This window comes from Hakea prostrata, chromosome 10, assembly GCF_041222555.1.
Source record: "Hakea prostrata isolate BN-2017 chromosome 10, UWA_Hpros_2, whole genome shotgun sequence".
Taxonomy (NCBI): Eukaryota; Viridiplantae; Streptophyta; class Magnoliopsida; order Proteales; family Proteaceae; genus Hakea; species Hakea prostrata.
In genome coordinates, this window is record NC_142609.1 from 4,651,826 (window position 1) to 4,676,653 (window position 24,828).

The 24,828-nt window shown below is 37.6% G+C and overlaps 1 protein-coding gene across 1 annotated transcript; it reads left to right on the top strand.

Moving 5' to 3' along the window:
• The first annotated feature begins 1,859 nt into the window (after positions 1–1,859).
• On the top strand, positions 1,860–23,783 carry SVR3 (elongation factor family protein). The gene is made up of 14 exons (XM_089136143.1): positions 1,860–2,250; positions 3,716–3,822; positions 4,454–4,657; positions 7,519–7,695; positions 7,793–7,945; positions 9,294–9,383; positions 11,695–11,829; positions 11,966–12,082; positions 12,313–12,464; positions 12,543–12,627; positions 12,839–12,933; positions 16,957–17,122; positions 17,237–17,432; positions 23,105–23,783. Exons 1-14 carry the CDS (start codon positions 1,998–2,000, stop codon positions 23,236–23,238), a joined length of 2,064 nt encoding a protein of 687 aa, XP_088992269.1. The 5' UTR covers positions 1,860–1,997; the 3' UTR covers positions 23,239–23,783.
• Positions 23,784–24,828: the final 1,045 nt, after the last annotated feature.

Below are 24,828 nucleotides of genomic sequence, written 5' to 3' on the forward strand. Positions count from 1 at the left end.
TGATTGTCTTTGCTTTCGAACACTGATGAATAAATGCGGTCTCGTGGACTTAGGTTTCAAGGGATCTCCTTATACATGGTGCAATAAGCGTTATAGCAAAACACTAACAAAATTCGGTTAGATAGAGGTGTGTGTAATCTCATTGGAGGCATCAATTTCCCAAGGCCAACATCTTCATCAAAACCTCTATTGGATTTGACCATGCCTTTATATTACTAAATATCAATGATGGAGCAACTAAAGAGCGACAACATTTCAAATTTGAATGTGCATGGTTCCAACATGAAGAATGTAAATGGCAGGAAGAGTCTAGAAAGAGAAGACACACACAACAAGAATTGAAAATTTAAAGCAAAAAATGGAGTCTACTCATGTGACTTTCAGATAATGGAATAAGCTGACATTTGGAAGAATCGAGACCAATATTCATAATTTAGAGTCTGAACTGGAAATGCTACAATGTCTTCCTACTGATTTATACTCCTAGGCAAAAATCACTGAAATCACAAAGAAATTAGAAGGTGAACTATATAAGGAAGAGTTACTGTGGCTCCAGAAATCACGAATCAGCTAGTTACAAGGGGGTGACAGAAACACTTCGTTTTTTACGCTACAGCCCTTCAAAGGAGGAAGCATAATAAGATTCTTCAAATCAAGGATAATGATGGGAATTGGACTTCAGATACACCAGCAATTTCCCTCATACCCACTTCATTGAAGCATTTACCTCTACCCCTGTTGATCTTGTGGCTTTCAATCTCATTCTCGATACCATCAAGCCTATCATTGATCAAGAGATGAACAGTCTGTTGTGTGAGAAATCATCCAGTGAGGAAGTGCGATTTGCCTTATTCTCTATGGCACCACTTAAATCACCAGGATTCGACAGACTACCACCTACATTCTTTCATAATTTTGGCAACTTGTTTCTAATGATCTTATTGCTTTCACACATGACTTTTTTGATACAGGTATCATGGACCCAGATCTGAACTACTCGTATATATGTCTCTTACCTAAGATCCTAGCTCTAGAGACTACTGATCAATATTGTAAAATCCAGCCCTATCCTAACCCTGACCCTAACCCGGATCTACTGTTGTTTATATGTCCGAAGCAGGTTAAGTATCGGACGAGATCGATCGGCGGGATTTTAAGAGATGTATCGTCTTGTATCGAGTATTGTATCGCTCTAGCTACTGTATTTTAGTGTAATTCAATGGAGAGCCGTATTGAGATGTATCGTATCGGTTGGGTCAAATATGGATACGTATCGGCTAGTATCGTATGGTATCGTGGGATACTTTAAACCTTGGTCCGAAGACTCGAAGCGGTGGTAGAAGAGACTTGTGGACCCTTTTGATTGATAATTATGAGTCGGACTCCGAGCCCATAGACATTGACGATGATACCCCTTACTTGAGTGCATTGTCGGTGTTTAATGAAAATCTGCGCATCGAAGAAGAGTGAATTAGTTGAAGAACCTAATTGACTCTCGTGCACAATCCCGAAGGTATTTCTTGAAACTAGACTTCTTAACTTAATTGTAGAAGAAAACCCCATTCTCCTTGCAACCAAACTAAGCCTATGTGAGTATTTTGGTGGATGCAAATCAAGGGTATACAGGTCTAGATAACAATTTCTTGCTTGGGTTTGCTAAAATCTCAGCCCATCTCAGCCCATCCCATAGGAGCCCAAATATCAGCCCAACTTAGCCCATTTAAAATTCAACAGGCCCATTGCCGGAGAAGTCGAGGGACTCTACCACGAAAAAACTAATAATCGGAGCCTATTGAATTCCTGTTGTTGAGCCTCTCCAAAGTCCAAACACACACAGCGAGAGAGAGAGAGAGAGAGAGAGAGAGAGCATATTCGTTGGTCGACATCAAAACCTATAAATGAGTCTGTTTTCTATATCTGCTCTTCTTGAGGTTCAATAACAGCCTCATTTGCCAAATCCCTATTCGGCTAGCTTGCTCACTCGAGAGCATTGAGCAATGGAGATGGCTAGTGGCTTCCACGGAACTCTCAGTCTCAAACAATCCCTTCTCACTGACCAATCTCGCCGAACTTGTAACACCAACTCTTGTAGAAGCTCCTCTTCTCTTCTTCTCCCTAAACAAATCCTCGGCCGGAGCTTCCCTTTAGCTCTAACAACTAAAACAGCTCTGAAATATTGCCATTCTTCGAGTACTTCGAATCGCTCTGCAATCAAATGTTCTGTTTCCGAGGTCACGGAAACTGCTACTGGTATTGTTTCTCTTGATGGTTTTAGAATTAAAAATTGCATTCTAATTTTTGTTGGTTGCTGCTGATTTAGAGCTGTAGCTGCGTTTTTTTTTATACTGGGTTGGTTTTTGATTTATTTGGTCTCTTTTGGGGCTATGTGATGTATAGTACTTTGTTTACCACCTTCTTAAAAGGTTTCACCATGTCATTGACTGAATTCTTTGGCCTGTCATATCTGAAAGTTCGAACCTTTGCAAGTTCTTCTTTTAAATATACTCTTGAATTTAATGGAAACAAGAAGCAATTGGTAGATAGAGTTGTACTCAATATGCAGACTTCTTTTAAGAGAAATAGTGTAGGAGACATTTGTAAGAGCGGTTGGAGCCAGTCTCGCTGTATGCTCTTTAAGGAAAAAGCAAATGGTTGGCGGTCATACTTGGTATGTCAATTTCTTTTTAAAGAATTAGTTCAGGCACCACTCCATTATTAAGTTCTGAAGTCTTGCCACTGCCACATGCCAAAGGTGCTCAACTGACGCTTGGATATGTTGGTGGGGGGACACATTTTGAATTTGTTCTTCACTTTACATTGGTCCTTTGTTGCTGTCAACAACTGTTTTCTCATGGGATATTTATTATGAGATTATCAGCATCTGCTATGTAAGCACGTGGAAGTTCTTCCAATTGAAACTTTGATTTTCTTTCTAACTCAAGCATTTCCAGAAACAGATGATCCCACTGCTCTTGCTCCATAGTTTCCTGCAATGCAGTTGGAAAAACCCCAACAAGTGGTCTTTCTCTGTCAGAAACATGGTCTTATAGGAATACCACACCCCCAGATGGTTCTACTAATAAAGGGTATCTCTTCGGATTGTTTTTTTTGTTATATAACCAAATCTTAGACAAGTAGCTAGGAGGTAACCATATCTTTTGTTTGAATATCTAGAAAATAAATTGCATTTTCATTTTTTATTTAAAATTTTTCTGGATTTTTTTGGGTGGGATTAATACTTTTTCTTACTCTACACGAAAATTGAAATTTAGCCGGAAGTTTGGAAACACAATAAAATTCAGAAACAAGGTTAAACCTATACTGACAAGACCAACCAATATGAATAGGAATTAGAAAACACGATATATGCAAAATCAATTCATTTGTAGTGCTCCCTAATTTGCTGTTTGTGTTGTTTGGTGTTTGTTGGTGCTAGTTAAGCATGTTATTGAGTATGGGGGGCTGTCCTTTTCGTTGGCTGATTTTCTTACACACCAGCTAAGCGTGTTATTAAGGGAGGCTGTCTTTTGCATTGGTAGATTTCCCAATACACATTCATTGTATCTTGCAGGTTTAGCACTGTTTTGCTTTGTGCCACCTGCCTTCCCCAGAACCCAAAAAAGAAAAGTCAAAAGATCTCTAGCTATTTTGATCAGTATTTGTTATGCATGAACTAATGAAAATGTGCAACTCTAAAGCTTTTCTGCATATGCAGGCAAGAAGCAGTTGATGAGGAGACGAGATATAAGGAATATAGCAATTGTTGCTCATGTAGATCATGGGAAAACTACTTTGGTGGATGCTATGTTGAAACAATCAAAGGTAGCCTCAGAAATCTCATGTCCCTAAGCTCATTTTTCAAGGTTTTAAGGAACTGCAGATCCTTGGGGGTGGTATAAAAACTAAATAGATAAATAAACAATTTTTTTTTTCAGACGAGTCCCTTCTGAACAACCTGGATTGGGATCTCTTTGGACTGATTGGATCCATGATCCTTGCCAGTTTATATTGGTTTGTCAAAGGAAGTTGCCGGGTTACTTATTTTTCATTATTCTTTCCTGTTTCTCTGTCTCTTTTGGTTTTAGAAGCAAGAACTTCAACTCTAGTAAATCTAGCATGGAATTTTTCATGTTTCCATTATGTTACTTCATAGTTTTTTTTCCTCACTAGTAGAGGCCAGAGATAGCAATTTATGGGTTAAGTTGGAGACCTACTGCCCTTCCTGATTGGGCAGTTTCACCTCCCACTCCCCACTTTATTTTTATTTTATTTATTGGGTTTTGGATGGTCTTTATTTCTAACTAGAAGTCATCAGAAATATAAATCCATGGACCATTGCAATCGTGCATCTTTTCTTTTATTGGACCTTTTGTACTTCATAATGGCTACGTCTAATGCTGATTGTTGTGGTGGTATATTTGGTTAATAACCAAGACTTGTCCGTTCTCTGCAGGTTTTTCGTGACAACCAGTTTGTTCAGGAAAGGATAATGGATTCAAACGATCTAGAACGTGAAAGGGGAATTACAATACTGAGTAAAAATACATCCATCTCCTATAAGGATATGAAGATAAACATTATTGATACTCCAGGGCACTCTGACTTTGGCGGCGAAGTGGAGCGTGTCCTTAACATGGTGGAGGGAGTTCTTCTAGTGGTAAGTGTTATTGAAACTCCTGTTTCCTTTTATTTTGTTCTTGTTGTTTTGATATCCTTCTGACTTTTAACTAATGGTTAAATTGTTTTGGTGGTATGTTTAACACCAGCACCTAACCATGACATTATTTCACAATTTTACTTCTAGGATTCATTGAATGAGAGAGAAGGAAGTAAGATGTGCTAAGATATGCTCATATTTCTTTATTTCATCATTTCACTAAGAGGATCATCAAAGGGGTGAAAAAGGAATTATGATATTCTTATAGTTCTTAAATCTCGGTTTTGACAAAAATGTAGGTAGAACCTTGAGTTTTTTTTTTTGGATGAATAATTAATTAAAATATTGAAAGCAAGCAAGAACACATATACAAAGGGGATAGAGAGGGGGGGGGGGGAAAGAAGACCATTCAAGGAAGGGATTGGATAGAAGAAGTGAGACTCCAAGAACTAACAATCAGTCTATTTCTTGGAGAGTCAACAACAGGGGTATGGGGAATAGAGCGAAGTCTCGAAGAAACATCAAAATAGATGGCATTCCAAATCATATCTCGAGATTGGAATTTGGAAGTCCATCTTCTCATGTTACGCTCCCACCAAAGATGGTGGACAATGGTGGCAAAGACAGGCTTACTCACTTGGTTGTAGATAGTGGCACCAACATAGTTTCTCAGGATCCATTTCCAATCTCGGGCAAAGCCAAATGAACGTCGCAATCTGGGCCAAATGGAGGCCAGGGCTAAGGTCCAAACAGAGCTGGCAGTAGAAAAATAGATGGTTAATGTCCTTTGAACTATTCCAACAAAGGGTACAACTGGGGCTGGCAGGGATGTGGTGGCTAATGAGGAATGCTTGGGTAGGGAGGGCGAGGTTAAGGGCTCTCCAAAGGGTTAGGGAGTGGCAAGGGATGTGACCTTTGAACTAGACAAGAGGAGTCCATGGGATAGGGGGGAGGGGGTTCTGAGGAGGTTCCAAGCCGAGGCAATAGAAAAGGTTGTAGAATGGGAATGAAGCCATGTAATGTGGTCATCAGTATGGGATACTGACTTTTACAAATTTTGACCAATTTCAACCATGTTTTTCACATTTTGGTTTTCAACCAGCTAGTTTCAACAACCCCATATCAAAAGACCCTCAAACTCTTTGATATATTTGAAAGATCTAATTCTAGAGATCATCCATAGTCTATATGTCATTGATGAGGCTTCATTACCCTCAAACTCTTTCACATTCTATAGTTTACAATGGATTTTTCATCTTCCACCTAAATGATAAAATTTTCATCTCTACATATGTAAGTAATGGTTGTTGAAAAAAATAGGCAAATGAAATTAGATTTTTCATTGTTGTATGCTTGTTAGATGAAGCTTGTAAATGTATCTTTGAAGGCTATATTATTGTTTTGCTAGTTGATATCATTTGACTGTAATGGAAAGTCTAAATTTTGGGGAAGTTGATTTTCCCAAGTAATTTGAACAAAGCATCATGGGGAAATAATTTTAGACTTAGGAAAAGTGTTTAAGGAAATCACTTTTATAGTGTTATGTGGGAAGTATAACCTTGAGGAAAAGAATGTCCCCTCAACCCCCCCCCCCCAAAAAAAAAAGCGAGATAGATAAGGAAAAAAATTTCTAGGGAGTAATCCAGGGACTTGAAAATGGTGTCAGTACATATTTCTTGCCAAGGAAACAATCAGTAAAAAGTCTCAGGATGTGATATCCGAAATTTCTATTAATGTCTTTGATTTAGCCTCACGTGAATGAGGGGCTAGTTCTTCTAAGATCTTTAAAGAGAACCAACTTGTACAGGTCCTACAGACCAAGAAAGGGTTTCTTGAAATTTGTTAAGGATATCGGGGGTTCTTTGTGATATGGGTTGTGATGGGATGATTTTTTTGTTTTTGTTTTGGGAAAAAGGTTAAGGTGTTTTGTGTTTAATGACCATACACTAATGATATTTAGGATCTCAAGGGTATATAGGCCATCCCATGGTAGATTGATAAATTCCTTGAGATGGGAAACTTGGGTCCGTATGTGTCAAAATGAGTTGAAACTTGGAGGGAATGTAGGTAATAGAATAAAGATATAATACCTGAAGTCTGGCTGGGTTTGGATGGCTGAATTGGAATATCTAACGGTTCTTGTTTTGGGGTTTTAGGGAGCACGAAAATTCAAGAAAGTATTTATATCTTCAAATCAGACTATTAGCATGGTGTCAAATTAGGTCTGGTCGCTAGGGTTGGGGGAAATGATGAACCTAAAGTTTGGAGATATCCAACGATTAGATTGGTGGAGATCCAACCTTAAATTTAGGGTCTGCAGAAAAGTCCAAAATTTCAAGAAAATTCAAGAAAAATAAAAAAGTGGGTGATATGAGAAGGGGAATGGGATTAAATGCTGACTTGTTAAGTATTCATGTTTTTTAACTGTTTGAAAAATGTTAAATTGCTTGTGACTGTAAGAAGAACAAGGAACTAAGTATCTCTTCCTTTAAGAAATCTAACTAAATTTGTATGAGGAGCCAACAGGCCAATTAGGAAACTGCAAATTTCTGTCATTCCACTTGAGCCCTTGATATAGAAAACATTATTTTAGAAGGTTACATAAATTTAGAGTTACAAGGATTTGAGTGGAAGGATTGATTAAATAAATTTTGCAAACATATGGCATACCCAATCCTAAAAAAGTCACTGGATGTCAATCTGAGTCAGGTTTACCTTATCAGTACTTCCCTGAGCATTTTTCCTTGGATGAATCATTCCCATTCTTGGCTTTATTCTCCTTTTAAAAAAGAAGCAGCTAATTTTGATCTAGAATATTCTTTGGTTTAATTATGCTTACATATAATTGTACTGTCTTCTAGGTAGATTCTGTTGAGGGCCCAATGCCACAGACAAGATTTGTTCTAAAGAAGGCTCTTGAGTTTGGGCATGCTGTTGTTGTCGTTGTCAATAAGATTGATAGACCTTCAGCTCGTCCAGATTTTGTGATCAATTCGACTTTTGAATTATTTATAGAATTAAATGCAACAGATGAACAGGTATTTCCATTTAATGAAGTGTTTCCTAGTATTTAGCTCATCTAAGCAGTAATCAGACTTTGGTTTCTAACCTTAGCAAACTTTATTGCATGCACAGTGTGACTTTCAAGCAATATATGCGAGTGGTATCAAGGGGAAGGCTGGACTCAATCCAGATGATCTGGCTGATGATCTTGGACCACTTTTTGAGGCTATTAGCAGATGCATACCTGGGCCAATTATTGACAAAGATGGTGCACTGCAGATGCTTGTTAGTGGTTGCTCTTCATTGCACTAATTGATTTAGACATCTAACAGTATGATATAATACTTAATCATTTATATGCTAAAAAATTTAGTTTCTATTTCTATCTCCAAAATGTATGCCTATTCTTGGGGTCCTTTTATTTGTCCTCAGCTTGGCCATTTTTGACTTAATGGCAGTGTAGACTGCAGATGGAGAAAATGTTAGACCTGCAGGAATGCTAGGGATGGCAGTGTGAGAGCCAAACATGATATCCAAATTTACTTATGTAGTGATGCAGGCTGACCACGTCAAAAGGAACACATAGAAAAGACAACAAATACAATAATTTTGATGAGAGATTATGAGTAGTAGATGGCTTGAAAGCCTCACCTTCCAGCCTTTCATTATGAGCTCTTCATTTACAATTTTAAAAGTAACCAGACTAGCAGACTCAAAATGTTAAATTTCTGTAGTGAAAAACTAAGAATAATTAATCAATATTTCCTCGATCACTGTTTAGCAGATTGAAATCATTGTGATTAATCAAGAGATCATTGTAGACACAGTCAATGGACTTTGATGTTAGCAAGATTTTAGGTAGACTTCCCTTTTAAGGAGAAATTCTGAGCACATTTTTTGCCAAAAGGTACTGTGGTATTGATATTTGGATTATCTTACTTCCAGACTATAGCTGATCTTGAATTGCTTGGTTGTTGTCATTAATCAGCAATTAGAATACTAGAGGTCTGATGTAATGTTTGATAGTATTGGAACAAAGAAGGAAACAAAAGTTGGTTTTGTTTGACAGTTGCAACTCTCAGGACTCAGTTACATTTAGTAAACAAAATGGTTCTTATGTCCTGGCAGAATTGAGTAAGTACAGACAGACTGATGAGTTTAATACGTTAGCAATGTTCTTTTGGATCTTTGGAACAATTGAAGTTCATGTATTTGAATTATTTTTGTTGTCTGCCAATGGCCTTAAGGATACTCATAAATTCAGGAGATTAGAGAGTTACATGCTTAGGTTTTATGTTTTTTTTTTCAGCCTACTTAACTCCAAACAGTTCAGATCCCTTAAAGGTTCTGACCTGAGAGTGCAGAGGCTTATAGGTTCTGGGAATGAAGTGACCAAACCAAAAGGGGGGGGGGTTGCTTTCGGGGAAAAGGAAGCTGTAATAGGAATTGCCTTAGGTTCAATAATTTAGCAATGTTAGTGAGATCTTTGGCACAGTTAATGTTCAGGTATTTCATATTTGTTAGGTCTACTAAAAATATCTCAATTGATTTTTCAAGGTGGAGGATTTTATTTATTTTTGTTTTGTATTTTTATATATCATTATGTTGATGCTGATAAGTCTTCCATGTTAAGGTAACAAGTACTGAGTATGATGATCATAAAGGACGAATAGCCATTGGGCGCTTGCATGCTGGGGTTCTGGAGAGGGGGATGGATGTGAAGGTGAGGTCTTTTGGCTGCATAGTGAATTTTCAGCTAAATTTTCTTAATCAATCCTTCTGAAACTGCATTCGGATTTAATACTTAATGCAAGTATATGGTATACTAATTTTTTTCTTAAGTTAGTTAAAAGAGTTATGAGTTTGTCAACTGAGCTTGATGGTTACTAGTTTGATTCTATGTCTCGAAGCAGAATTGTAATTACTTATTTCTGATACAAACAATTTACTTGTTCAGATTTTTCTGAACTTTTGATCTTAATGGACATCAGTTCAATAAAATTATGGTAGGTCTTGTTAGGATTTTAATAGAAAGGTGGAAGTCATCCGGAATGCATAATACTGTTTTTTCAATCTATTTGAACCTCTTTCCAGATTACCTGTTGAGGTTCAAAATGCTGCTCAGTTTTCATTTCTCATCCTACTTTCTATAGTATTTGTGCCTCACAAGATAGATATGGAGACACCATTGTCATCATGCTTGTTCTGTACAACTTACCTAAAAAGCCAAAAAATTATGTCTTTCTAAGTTTGATATATGACCTTAGAAGCAAATGAAGAAATCCCCTCCACAACTACACCCTGAACAACCCAACCCCCAACCCCCCACCCCCACCCCCCCAAAAAAAAAAGAATGCCAAGAAATTGTATATTGAATCCTAAAATGTGCTTAGGTTGAGGCCTGAAAAGCTCATAGGTCATGGACTTGGATAGTTAATTAGATGCTTTAAAAAATAATGGAAATAGAAGGGATTGGGTGATTTAATGTTAATTACTTTTCTTTGATGATCATACGTATATCAATCTGACTTTCTATTTTGGGGAAAAATATCCCTTATTATGCTGTCAATTAAGTTTAGATTTCCTCTATTGGGAGTGGGAATGCTGGTTGGTAGTATACTTATGGTAAATTGGTAATGACACAATTTTGATCAGACTTCTATGGTTCTACCTATTAACATCGGTACTTCACTATTGACTTCTTTTCTCTCTAATGATCGTAAGTAGGGCTTCGGCCAGCTAATCCTGCAGGGCATATGACCTCATAACCACTTGGACTGGGTCATACCAAGGTTGAATGAGAAGCACTTGACTTTTGCCAAAAACAGTGAAGAACACTAAACGCCCCTATTTGAGTGGCATCAACAGTATGAGAAGTCGAACTCAGGACCTCATGCTACCTTTAGGCGATACTCCCTTGCCATCTCAACTACCCCCTTGGGATTAACTTTACCATCAAGGCATCAACTTAACAAGCTGGAGTGTTGGATTCTTTTAGCTTTGCTTCTATTTTTTTGGTTTAATTTTTTCTTCAAATTGGAATTTTTGAAATTATTGGTTTGCAGCATTCCCCGTAGCCCCTTCTCCTTCTTCCCCAGCTGTTGGTGTTCGGACAACGCTCAGAAAGGCCCTACGGGGTCCTTCACTTGTTTGAACTATCCTTCCTCTCATGTTTCTTACCAACAATCCGGCACTTCACTGGAACTATAATTGTCAAGGTGTTGCTTTAGTGGTCTCCTTGGCATCCAAGCTTCATGACATCTAGTATTACGTTGGTTGCCCTAATGGTGTCACCTAGTGTTCAAGTACCTCCCCGTGTCTTGGTTCACAGGCATCCTCTGTGCCCTTGGTTCACCTAGACTTTATGACTACTGCAGCTGGAACACATCACAAGTTGGTTCAACAACCAGTTGGCTCCTTGCTGCTGCACATCAAGAGAAAAGAAGTGGGTGAATAGTCAGCTCCGTTCAAGTTTCTCAATTGGTTTCCTTTTAAATGAACTGAGTGTGTTCCCAACTAGCTTTTTCCACAATTTGATAAAAAGAAGAGTTAGAGATAAGATGGAACATTCATTGGACTCCCTTAACTAACCAAAAATAGAAATTCACTTATTTTTTATTGGAATTAAAGGCTAAAACAGAATAAAACAAAACCTGTGGTGATACTATGATTGAATTTTCTCTCCATCTTCCCCCTCAAATTCAAAATTTTTCTGTTCATGGCATCCAAACAGCCCTACAGATTTTCCTTTCAGTTCTTTGAGAATCATCCAACTTGAGTTATAGGTGAAAATGATTACTTTTTCCTTTTTCCTGAAAGAGAGAATAAAAGAACTACTCAAATTTGTAAAGATGTTAATTTCTTTTGTCACTGTGTTGTTTTCCATGTGGTGGGAAGGTCAAATGACTCAAATCCATTTTGTTGACTTATAGTATTAGAAATCTTTTTGTGGATATCTTTCTCTTCTTGGCTAAATCAACTAGGAGATTGATGGTCTCCTACGTGACACAACTTGAAATTTTGAAAATTTTCAGGTATGTACTGCAGATGAAGCATGCAGATATGGAAAAGTTAGCGAGCTGTTTGTGTATGAGAACTTCGGTAGGGTTCCTGTGGAGGGTGTAGAAGCTGGTGATATTTGTGCTCTTTGTGGTATTGGTGATATTATGGTGAGCATTTTTCAGCATTCCATCGTATGGCATAAAGTCATCACAGCAATATTGAGTTTTGAAAAAATCCCTGAACAATAGGAGCCAATGTCTTTTTCTTTTAAGATCTGATTACTGCTTGATACCTTTTATGCAGATTGGGGAGACTATTGCTGATAAAACTTATGGGAAACCTTTACCTGCCATTAAGGTGGAGGAACCAACGGTGAAAATGGCTTTCTCTATCAACACTTCACCTTTTGTAGGCCGCGAGGTATTCATGCTACATGTCCAACTTTAATGGCTCTCTGTTGTCAAACTGGAGATGCTTACCTTGTAATATGTATTCTCATATCTTATACTTTGCTGCTGATCCAGTGAAGGGCATCCATGTTCAATGAGTTTTGGTTCATGCTTGTACTTAGAATTAAGATGTACTTACCATCACATTGGTTCTGCCACTGGATATCAAGTTTTTCACTTTATGAACATTTTTTCCCACAGGGAAAGTATGTAACTAGTCGAAATCTGAGAGATCGACTATATCGTGAACTAGAGAGGAACTTAGCTATGAAAGTTGAAGATGGTGAAACTGCAGATACATTCATTGTTAGTGGGAGGGGTACTTTGCATATTACCATACTCATAGAGAACATGTGAGTCAAAATCTGGGTTATTTCACTGCTCTTGATCTTTAAGTTTGCAAGTTTTTCTAGAATAGTAGTTTCTTTCAGGAGAAGGGAAGGCTATGAGTTCATGGTGGGGCCACCGAGGGTGATCAACAAAAGGGTGAACGACAAGTTGCTGGAACCTTTTGAGGTGATTAATTGAGATATTTTATGCTCAAAACATGTTGAATTCGAGTAGCCTTTTTCTTCCACTTTTTCTTCACTTTGTTGGGTTTTATAATAATTTTCATGGCCACCTAATTGATAGTGAAAAGAAAATTTAATATTTGAACTTGATATAACCATATTTTCCAATCTCCATGGTTTCTGACTTCAATCCCCTTTGTGCAAATTCATTGCAGATTGCTACTGTTGAAATACCAGAAGAATTTATGGGATCTGTGGTTGAACTTCTAGGGAGAAGGCGTGGACAAATGATTGATATGCAGGGACTAGGGTTAGTAAGAACTCTTTGCTTCTCATTTTGCAGGAAAAAGTATCATGCTCCTTCTAGGATCCCAAATTTGTTTCATTTCTGCTAGTTTGCTTCTCGTGGATTTGAAAAGGAACAAGGTTGATATTTGGCCTCTACTCTTCGCATTTTCATTTGGTAGTCCCCTTCTTTTGGAGAGCGTCATTTTTTTTGGGGATAAATGTCAGTATGGCGCGTTGAATCAGTATTTTAGAAATTAAGATCATAAATACCTAAACTTGCCATGTCACAGCATATACCCAGCCAATATAATAATAGTTCATTTCAATATTCTGCAAAATATGTGAAATGTGAATGCTATCAGTAATTCCCTAAATTCGTTAGTGCCTATGTCATTTATTTTAGTGATCGAGACTGAAGGAAAGCTTGTTGAATACAGTATTTTCCTTTTCTTTTGACTTTATAGTATATATAAACATAAATTTGGGGAATTAAACAGTAAATATAAGAGTATAAGCAAGTTTTATGGGTACTCAACGGGGTATGAATTAATTTTGGTGTTGCATTTAGTCAACCTGAATCCGTCACTGAACCAGTCCGACTTGCGGACGATGTGAGATGGGGAGGCTATGAGACTACTCTTTTTTTTTTTTTTTAAATTATTATTATTTTTTTGGGAGGCTGGGTGCACTAATAAAACAAAAGCATTTCAAAATTGGATATTAGTACTTTTTTGAATGTAAAGTAAATTCTGCTCTATTGAAAGTAAGGAGCAGAAAGCCAAGGCCTTGCTGTGTCAGTCTTTGCATACTGTAAAATCAAGAGTTTCTTTCTGTTTATGCCTGATGTGATTGAAAACTAGATGTCCTAATAATTCTGAGTGTTGCTGATATATTAACTGTGCTGTTACACATCCCCATTTTGGTAGGACTTCCTTAATGGGCTACCATTTTGAGCCATGTAGGCAGACGGTATGGCAATTCTGATGATTGGATAGAAAGGACATGATCTGGTTAGCCAGTTGTCAAATTTGAGAGCTTAATTCAATCAAATATCCTCCTGTATGTTGGCAGGTATCCCAATGTATGTGTATGCACTCCTACTGATCTGTCCTAGATTGATAGGAGATCACCTTGGAGCCCGTTCTTCCAGGATTTTGTATGAAACAGCCAAAGTCCGAGTAGGCCAAAACTAAGCATGTGCCCCACTTAAGGGCTAGGTTTAGGTTGACGGTAGGGGAATAATGTCAAACTGATTAGCCATGTGGTGTAGAATATATGTTAGGATCACAACTAAGTCAGGTTGTTAAATCAGGAGTTTTGGAGAATTCCTACTAGAAATAGAGGACTGACGGGTAAAACCAGAACTTTGAGGCAATTGGCTGGGTGGGTATGAAACTTGGATCCAGTCTCACTTATGGTTGGGAGAAGTTTTGTTGAAAATTTCAGCAGGTTTTAATGGTTATTCGGGCTAGGCAGAATCCTTGCGAGAAACACCTTGCTTATGATCTTCTAGAATGTGGTTGCAGGTATTTAAAGCAGCAGCTTGTTTGGATTTGAAACTTGAATAAAATTGTATCTGTGGGGTTTTAATGGAATCCTTGGGCAGTAAAGGGGGTTGAGTATGGGGGATGATATATGGGGGCTTTGGGTTGATTTTGGATAGTCTCTGATTTTGAATTTTGACAGTGGGTAGGTTTTATTAAGATAGGGTCTTTCAATAGGAAAATAACCAGAGGGGGGGGGGGGGTTGGCTTGGGAATTAGAAGTTTATGATAGAAGTTGGGGACGGGGATCAATTTTTAATTTCTGGTTGTTGATGTTAAGGCTGGAGAGTAGGTAATCAATGAAATGGATAACTTTCAACCAATTCGGAACTTGAACTGTGTTGTTCTTTAGTTTATTGTAGAGGAAGCTTTGATAGATCCTCCAGGGCTTCACACCATCAAGATTTCGAGTGGTCCAACCAGTCTCATTAGCAAACCTCCTGTGCATATCCCAGTGCAAGGAGTCAGCTTGTATATTACTCACCAATCCCGCCTCAGTTTAGATATTACTCACTCAACAAGATGGCGGCAGCAGCCTGCTTGCAATACCAATTTCATTACTCAATAATAGACCCTGTTTGACCTAATGTAAAAGACTTAAAATAGAGTCCCATACTAAAATGGGGACGCCTATCCAATACTTTATCTGTTAGAGAACTAAAACTAACTAGGAAACTGAAAGTAGACTCAAAATAAAGTCCTAACTAACTACACTTAAAATTTCAGTCATGTGTTAGTAACATGCTAACTTGAATTGAACCATTGGTTCAACCGGTTCAATCTTTAAAACATTCTAACTTGAATTGAACAATTGGTTCAACCGGTTCAATCTTTAAAACATAAAACTAAACTAAGTATTAAAGCCATGTTTGTACTTAACCTAATACCCATTTTCAAGTTCATTAAGTTGCCAATTACTTGGATGGTTAGACCTAGGAGATCGAAGGTCCAATACATATGTAACCCAATCCTAGACTTGCTCCTAAGAAAAGAATCCCAAGTATTACCTATAGTACTCTGACCACACTACTGTGCACTTCTGCATGGTCCTGCATTTTCAGAGCTCTAATTTTTTCCACTTAGCAAATTTCAATTTGGCTGAAATCTGACATGTGAACAGGTGACTTAGGGATCTACCGTGTCCATTTTTTGGGCCCCAATCAATCTGCCATGTGGCAGATTTTTACTACTGTTTAGGTAAGGCTTCCTTATTGAAACATATTGGAAACCTTTGGCAGGACAAGTCAGATTCAATTTGTGGTTCTGTCTCCTAGTATTGCAAAATTAAATGTTGAAGTACTCCTATTTTATGTGTGGAGAGTCCAAACCTTATAGCTGGGTTTCCTTGTCTTACAAAAGTTTTGGTGGTAAGATATCTGTTGTACTAGTAGAAGTGATCATTACGTATTAATTATTACATCTTCTGGGTTGACTAATTATTATGGTTGATTCCTTCAGTGTCTTGAATCATGTTTCTGACAGCTAACATTATTCTTTTTCTTTCTTTCTTCTTTTTCTCCTTGCTGACTGATTTCATTTTGCTTTTGGAATTCATATTGGCATTATTCTTCGAACCGGGAGCTGATCATTTGAATCAGCTAATTCTGATCCCTATTCGAAATGGTCAACTCTTTGGTTTTTTTCAAGGTTCAGATGATTCTTGTAGGATCTGGCTGGATCAGAAATGGATTTGGCTCCTTTGACTTGAGCCATGCTTGTTGGAGAAAAGTGAAATTTGTTGGTGTTTGAAGGCTTTACCTTGGGGCCTGGGGCTACACAGACCTTGACAAAGATCAAGTAGAAATCCTAATTAACTAAAGATGATCAAAGTTGAATACATTTTCTCTATGGATATTGGATAACGCACATAAACTATAGAGAAAATGGAGACACATTTTATGAGTTTTGGAATAGAAGAAACATCACTCTGTTTGGATTTGGAGGAGGTTAATTTAAATACTGCTATGCATTTCATAGGACTTCAGTGGTGTCTTCAGAAAGTGGCAATGGAGAAAATTTGGCTGCATTGGGAGTCTGAAACTAAATGTAGCTAGAAAAAGCCATCATATGCAGTTTCCTTGAATTCCCTGTATTCTGTTAATGATAATGACTTATGAGAGAGAATTTGCTTACTGGAATATTCATGCATCACATGCTTGATACTGTGATCGAATTTCATTGTTAGTTTAAGAGGGAACTGGGGGGGGGGGGGGAATGCGGTAACAATTAGCAAGTCATTACTGATATGAGCCTTCAGTACTATAGGTCTTTTAGTACGGGTGAATGAAGGCTTTGCATGCTGCTGATTACTTATTATGCCTACTGTTTATGGTTTGATCCCTCTGATGGTGGAACAAGTTTGATTTGATATCTCATCTGTGTGTTTTATCTTTATCCATTATATTTCCTGATATCTGTGGGTAAATTTAATCTTTTACCTCAGTTTACACCCCTGGCCCTCCTTTGGTCAGGCTGAGTATCTTAATCCATTTGTTGACCAGGTCAGAGGGCACATCATTGGTCAAATATAAGATTCCAACTCGTGGGCTTCTTGGATTGCGAAATGCAATTCTAACAGCTTCTCGTGGAACTGCAATCCTCAACACAATATTTGATGCCTATGGACCATGGGCAGGAGATATTAACACCAGAGATCAGGGTTCACTGGTAATAATCACAAGGAAACTTTTTAAACTCTTATAAATACCTGATCATTTTTTACACATAAATGTCTCCATCGTACCTCATTACAATTAAGGTTCGGTGAAAACTGATTTTCAGGTTGCATTTGAGGATGGAACCACTACATCTTATGCGCTTTCAAGTGCACAAGAGAGAGGTCAGATGTTTGTCAAACCTGGTGAGGAAGTCTATAAAGGTCAAATTGTGGGCATCCACCAACGTCCTGGTGACCTGTCCCTTAATGTTTGCAAGAGGAAGGCAGCAACCAATGTACGTTCCAATAAAGAACAAACGGGTAAGAAAAAGCTCTAGAACTCATTCAAAATTTGAAGCCTGTTTCTTCTTATTAGACTGCAGCTGATAAGTGATGAGAATTTTATTTGACTAAGAGTCCCTATCACTCCATTTTGTCCCAGAGTTCCTCCTTTTCATGGTTGATTAGAGTGAGACAGATGGTGTCACATCCACCTAGCCGGAATCTAACCACCCTAATACTTGAGGGAGTGATCCACAGTCACAAGACCCAGTTTCATGTCACATCACACACCATTCCACATAATAACACATTCATGAGCTAGAATAAATCAAGTGTCTAATGTTTAAAGTAAAATGTAACAACGTAATTAGAGGATCTCAGAAGGATCTTAAAACAAAAGCGGAAGCAAAGACAAAGTGTTTAAATACTAATCCTCAAAGGAAAAGTAAAGGTTAATTTTGAAAGGAATAAGTCATATCTCCTAAGGAATTAGATCAAAGAGTGTTTTTAACTAAATGATAGAAATAAATCTTAACCGTTCTAGTTCCACTAGTAATCTCTATCTTCTCAAGAGTGGGACTACTCTCGGTAAGCACAGTTCGTGACATGCACATGAGTCACTGTGTACGTTGTCACTCTTGTAATCCGGTACATTGTACGTCGAGGCATTTGGATCTGCAATAAAATCTAAAACAATATACCACGAGGGATGAGTTCCAAAGAACTTAGCGAGTAATGCAAATAAATATGCATATCCATCATTTGAACATGGGATAATAATAATTATATGCTGATATGATATGAAGTGTCATGCTTATGCAATGCGATGAGATAATTCTCATACTCTAACCAATGTAGGTCCCTATCTAGGTAGACACGCATTAAGATATGACACCAGCCTCCTCTGGGTAGTCTCACACAAACCTCTCACAGAGTCTCATCGATCTTGAGCATCACCATTGAGGTATAGGGATAACAGTGTCTCATCAACCATGGCTAGGAATTAGGTCACCACTCGTTCACCACGACCATTGGTATAAGTATTGGCGCATGTGAGGGAGAAGCCTTATAATAAATAATGCAAGTATCATAAGTAAACCAAAAATATAAGATGATTCAAGCTCATACAAAATGATAAAATAGTCAATAAGTTGATAATGTTGTTCTAAACATAAATAAATTCGTACTCCATAATTCTATATTGATCTTTGAAAGTCTCTCATTGCTTTGATGATGGAAATTGAAAACCTCTCCCATTACTTTGGTGATGGAAATTGAAAACCCTTCCCATTGATATCTTTGTTTAACAAAAAAAAAAAAAAAAAATCATATTCAAAACTTTGTTAACAAGTAAATTAACGATAATATAGTATTGATATTTTTTTCGTAGTTAAAGAACATTATATTTTAGTTACAAACATAGTTATCTATCCTTGATAAGTTTTTTTTTTTCTTTCTCTGAAATATCACATTGGAGGCAAAAGAAAGATGTCAATATTCATGATGAGAAGTTGGGGTGTAGATTTGTTAGACATTAATTCTCTATATACTAGCTTTTATTATTTATAATATATTATCTCGCCTTAGTCCAAAAATATAAAATCAATGATTTTTTGGAACTAAAAATGACTTAATTCGAAAAATAAAAATTATCTTAAAAATAATATAAAAAGTGAACTCATAGTCTAATATTATCAAAATGACTGAAGGTCAAAGTCGAAACTTATAGTTATATCAATGTTAATGTGAAGATTAGGGTAAAAATCTAATACATGATCAGGGTCAAATTAACATTAAGACTAGAGCCAATTTTAGAGTCAGGATCGGACCAAAATCAGGTGGATGCTTACTACATTGGTAATGAAGATATAATTTATTGTTATTAATTTTTTACAAAACATGATCATGTTTTTAAAATTTGACAGGTGTCAAATATTCACCCATGTGGATTATAATTAATTCCTCTCCATATAGGTGGAGGGTCCAGACTCAAATCACGGCCAAAATCATGGGCCTAGATCAAGGCCAAGATTAGGGCCAATATTAAGGCCAAGATCAGGGCTAGGATTAGGGCCAAGACCAAGGTCAGAATCAGGGCCAGATTCAGGGCCAAGATCGGGCCAAGATTATGGCCAAAATAAGGGCTAAAATCAGGGACGGGCCGGGATGGGCTGGGCGGGCCAAAGAGTAATCCTAGGCCCGTCCTTGGCCGTAGTTTAGGGCCAGAATATTTTGGCCCTAACCTGCCCTTAGGGCCAAAATCTTTAGCCCAAGCCCTATTCGGGCTTAGGGCGGGTCAGGGCCGCTAGGGCCAAACTTGCACCCCTAGGGGGTATAGGTCGCTTGAATAGTAACCCCCCATGGGTTGCTCGGGGAGACCCATGTCCTATTACAAACAAAATCTGATCCAACACTCAGACAACTTCGGGATTTGGTTCCAAAACGAAAAGGAAGTTCTAAAAACACCTAAGAACAAGATCTATCAACAACAAACATTCACAAACTCAAATCAAATCGAAAACCTAATGAATCACAAATAGGTCTTCTCCAAAATTTATCTGGAAAGAAAAACGTATAATAGAGTGGTTGTGGAATCACTCTATAACAATAACAAAGATAGGGTTTAGATCTCCTTTAATTATGGATCTCTCCACAAGGATCCATAAATGGCGAAGTATCAAAAGGAGATGAACAAAACAAACGAAGGAGTAAACTAACCATTGTGCGGAAAGTTCTCCGGACGATCTCCGCAATATTCTCCCTCTTAGCAATGAACTCTTTGACGTTCTTTGATGGCTAAGGAGTGAAATTACACGTTTTAGGTAAAAAAAAAATTCATTAAATAGGGGTTTGAAACTCTAAAATACCAAAACTGCCATTTTTCATCCGCGAGCACCTGTATGGGTTGCCTGGTAGGATCTCCCGGGGAGACCCATACCTAGTTGATCCATACCCCTGGAATCGCTCCAGGAGCAATTTCAAGGGTGGTTCTTCCATTGGCTCTTCTTCAACATGAACCCACATTTTGGGGGGGGGGGGTCTTACGTGATCTTTGGGATTTTCCAAAAGTTTCGTCAATGAACTCTTAATCCACTTTCCTTATCCGTCAGTGTTTGAGTGAGATCTTCTTCCGAACTTCAACAACTCTCCAGCTTCATCATCTTCACCATCCACTTCCATTGGTTCAGGTTCCAATTCAATGGTCTCTATCTGGATGGCCCACAATTGCCTTCTACGCACGCTCCAGGTTCTCGGACTTGCAATATGGATTTCCGGGTTAGGACCATAAGGGATTTCACAAATGGTATATAGTATGTTACTCTTTTACCCCCTTTATTAAATGTAAAAGCACGCTTGGCCCTACAAATATGAAATTCTTTGCTTTGGTTCCTCTTGGCAGAGATACGTACTCATCTGGAAATAGTTGCATTTCTTGTCATGTAGGAAACATCTTCATTAAAGGATTGATGAACCTCCACCATAAACTTGATGAGAGTCCTGGAGCATCTTTCTTTGACTTTTGAGCAATTCGGATGGATCTCTATCATTAATTGCTGGGCAAACTAAAGAAGAATGCTTTCCTGACCAAAGCATGGGACATTTACACATTGCAAGAAAGTTCATCCTTAAGCATAACTGGAAACCTGGTTTTTAGTTGGGTGATTCACCCAAATTGAGATACAAATTAGCAAAACTTAGTTAGAAGTCATGTAGACTTGTCCAGTATAAAAATGACCAACTTGTATGAGTTTGTGCAAGCAGTTAGTTATTTTTTTGTTATACCCACGTGACATGAAACTTGCTGCGTTTGGTGACTAGCCCAGTTCTGCACTCCTGCTGTTTTGTGTGCTTGATGCGTATAAAACACAGAAATTGGGGTTATATTGGTAGAAATAAGCCTTGTGTTATTTATCTATGTGGTGGAACTTTAGTCGTAGGGGTTTTCTTTGTAATAGGTTTCATAAATTGGGTCACTTTAGTGTGCCTAAATGATGGGTAAGAAGTAGGAACACGGGGTTTATTTTATTAAGTTCATTTGAGGTATTTTATTTCATTAGATAAATGTTTTCTTTCTTGGTTTTCAACAAAATAGTCTTTCCTGAATATAACTTCTATTCCTATTTTGGGTAAAGTTTTAATTATATTGGACTACCTGTTGTAACTAATTAAGAATTTTAAGGTAAACTTTTTTAGCCGTAAGGGACATCTTTTCATGTTATGGATAAAATTCCCTAATTCATGTACCCCTTTGAAGGATTAAATTATGGATAAGAAGTAGGAACACGGGGTTTATTTGAGATATTTTATTTCATTAAATAAATGAAAAACAAGATAGTCTTGCCCAAATAGAACTTCTATTCCTATTTTGGGTAGAGTTTTAAATATGTTGGAAACCTATTGTAACTAGTTAAGAATTTAAGGTAAACTTTTAGTTGTAAGGGACATCTTTTCATACTATGGATAAAATTCCCTAATTCATGTACCCCTTTGAAGGATTAAATTATGGATAAAGCAGGAACAGGGGTTTTATTTGAAATTTTTGATTTCATTAAATAAATTGTTTTTTTTTTTCCCTGGTTGTCAACAATAAGAGTCTTACCTGAATGGAACTTCTATTCCTATTTCGGGTAGAGTTTTAATTATGTGGGACACTTATTCTAATGAATTAAGAATTTAAGGTAAATTTTTAGTTGTAAGGAACATTTTCTCATATTATGGATAGAATTCCCTAATTCATGTACCCCTTTGGTTCCTTCTGCAAGTTGTAATTGCACTTTTAGTTTCTTTATATTGATGTAAGAGCCATAGAGCACTATATGTTTTTCCTGTTGGATCAAACTGACTTTTTCTGCTTCTATGTTCTTTCCCTCTTTGAGACTCTGTTGTTAAGGATGTTCAATGAGATGTCATCCTAGTTCCAGGTGGTTTTCCATTTCTTTATCTTATTAAATGTGCACCTCTTTGGAACTTGGGACTTGGGACTTGCAAGTAATTTGGATGGACAAAACTAATTTGATGAATGATGACCTGTAATTTTTGTTAGCATTGTCTTACGTGCCACTCTTCTGCCACGGAGACTTTTAAATATGGGACCCCTTGATAGGCCACTTGTCAATATAGTGTATGTTTCAACCATATAGTCCACCATGTATGGGAACTCTCCATTAAATTTTCGAAGTTCTTTGTTGTGCTTTTGTTGAAGTTGCATTCCTAAACTTTTCATACTTATTCTACCCTCTTTTATGGATCTTGGCAATGCCAAAATTGTTTAGAATTTTGAACATGGTTAGATGATTGTGGACAATATTTTCTACTGAATGTGTTCCAACTGAACTGTATGGGAGTCATTTTGGCATAAGGTGATCCTTCGGACTCACGGATGATGGAACCCTGGCTTCTTTTATAATTATCTGTCTTTAATGTAACAAATTTCACAACTATGAGTAATCTGCATACGGTAAATCAAAGAGTGCATTGGCCTTGTAGTTCAGAATATGTCTCGTGTACTTGATACAAACTGCAAACACGTTGTATAACATCTTGTGTCTTTTCTACCTAGGCATTGTTGACCAGATTGATATTTGCCTTTGTTTTGTAGTTTAGATACTGTACTGGAGTCTACCCATCTGTTAATTTTGCTTGCTTGTTTGTGGCAGCTGGGATTTGTCCCTTAAATTGAATGCTTAAGAACTTCTTATCTGTCTTTGCAGTAATGCTTGATACACCCTTGGATTATAGTCTGGATGACTGCATAGAGTACATTCAGGAAGATGAGATGGTAGAGGTGACTCCACCAAGTATCAGAATGTGCAAAAACCCTAAGCTTGCAAAGAAAAAGTATTAATTACAAGAGAACCCAGTGATCTGTGAACGTGTGATGTGATACACAAAACCGATTTGACTGGGGCAATCAAATGGACTCCAGCTGGGGCAAGTCCATATTTGAGGATTTATCCCCACAGAGATTACGAAGTAGCCCCGGATATAGATTTTCCATTGTAGAATTAAAGTGGTGAGGGATTTACAGGCAATGAGTAAGGTCCCCTTCTGATCCTGTATATAATGATTCAGAACCATAGTCTTGTAGAACTCAGGCTATCAAATGTCACTCATGTTTGCAGACTAATTCCTGAGCCACAAAATCATGCTTTCACTTCATTCATTCAATTACAGGTGATTGCTACTATAAGTATAGAAATTTTCTAAGGTTCTTGTTATAATTTTTGTGTGTAGAGGTACTTGTTTCATGAAGACTGTCTGTATCTTAATCTGAATGTCTGTTACATAATGTAGTTATGACAGTTTTCCTTACTTCCTGAATATGAACTCGTAAAAGGTTAACGATATCCGCCATGAACAGGCATTCATGCATGAAACATTCTTATTTTCAGATAACTTCTTTAATTTGGTGGCACTGAGCCTGCTGACTCTAAACTTCAAATGAATGCAGTGGGTCTTCTCTAAATAACAGTTAAAAGTGCGAGAGGAATACTCTTCCTGCTTCTCAATCTCATGCAAGACGTTTGTTCGTAATGATCTTTTTTTCCGTGGTGGGTGGTTTCAGCGGTTGGGTGGTTGTAGGTGATTTTTGGCTGGGTGAAGGAAGAAGATGCCCTCTCATGCGAGATAAGGGTATAGGGGGCATTTCAGTCATTTTAACACAAAAAGGGATAATTAATTTGATCAAGTTTTGAATTTTATTTGAATTTCATTAAATGGTCTTCAATGGTCATTAAGGAGTGGATCCCCAGTAAAGCACACTTGGGGGGTTACAACTTTCAACTTACGAGTTCCATGACCAATTTGGGGGTGTGCACTTTAAAACTCTATAAATATAAATTAGAGCAAATTGCACTCGCATCCCAAAATGGAAGCATTAAAGCACTGACACCCCACTTTATGTTTAAAAAACACAGACGCCTGAATTCAATAAACACACTAGTCCATTATGTTAATGAAACTGGAAATCTACTGTTAAAATTTTTTTAATTCCAAAAATACCCTTGCTATGAAACCCTACCGTCAAAGTCAAGTCTAGGTCGCCGGATTGCAGCAGTGATACATCATCATCGATGGTCTTCCTCTTGTTGGAAGTGATGGTGTGGGAACCGAGATTTCGCCGACGCCGTAGTAGCACTTGCAGCCTTGCGATGTCAAACCCAAATCAGTAGCCGTAATCGGACTGATGTGCCAGCAAAGCCCATATCTCCTTCGACTTCAAGCACTGAGCAATCCATCGGCAGGAGCAAGAGCAAAAGTAGCAATTTAGGCAGCACCGATTCTATCAACAAGGGTTCATCCAGATCTTTTTTTCGTTTCTGTTTCTTCCACTTCCAGCAGTAGGCTAACTGCCAAACCCTTCTCTTTGTCAGCTTGCTTCTTCATCTTCTTCTTCTTCTTCTTCTTCTTTTTTTTTTTTTTCTTCTCTTCTCTT

Bases quoted from the DNA above. Each gene is read 5' to 3' on its own strand.
- SVR3 (XM_089136143.1), top strand. From the start codon at position 1,998: ATGGAGATGGCTAGTGGCTTCCACGGAACTCTCAGTCTCAAACAATCC. The intron at 3,823-4,453 runs GTAGCCTCAGAA...CGTTCTCTGCAG, and splicing joins CTATGTTGAAACAATCAAAG to GTTTTTCGTGACAACCAGTT. The intron at 11,830-11,965 runs GTGAGCATTTTT...CCTTTTATGCAG, and splicing joins GTGGTATTGGTGATATTATG to ATTGGGGAGACTATTGCTGA.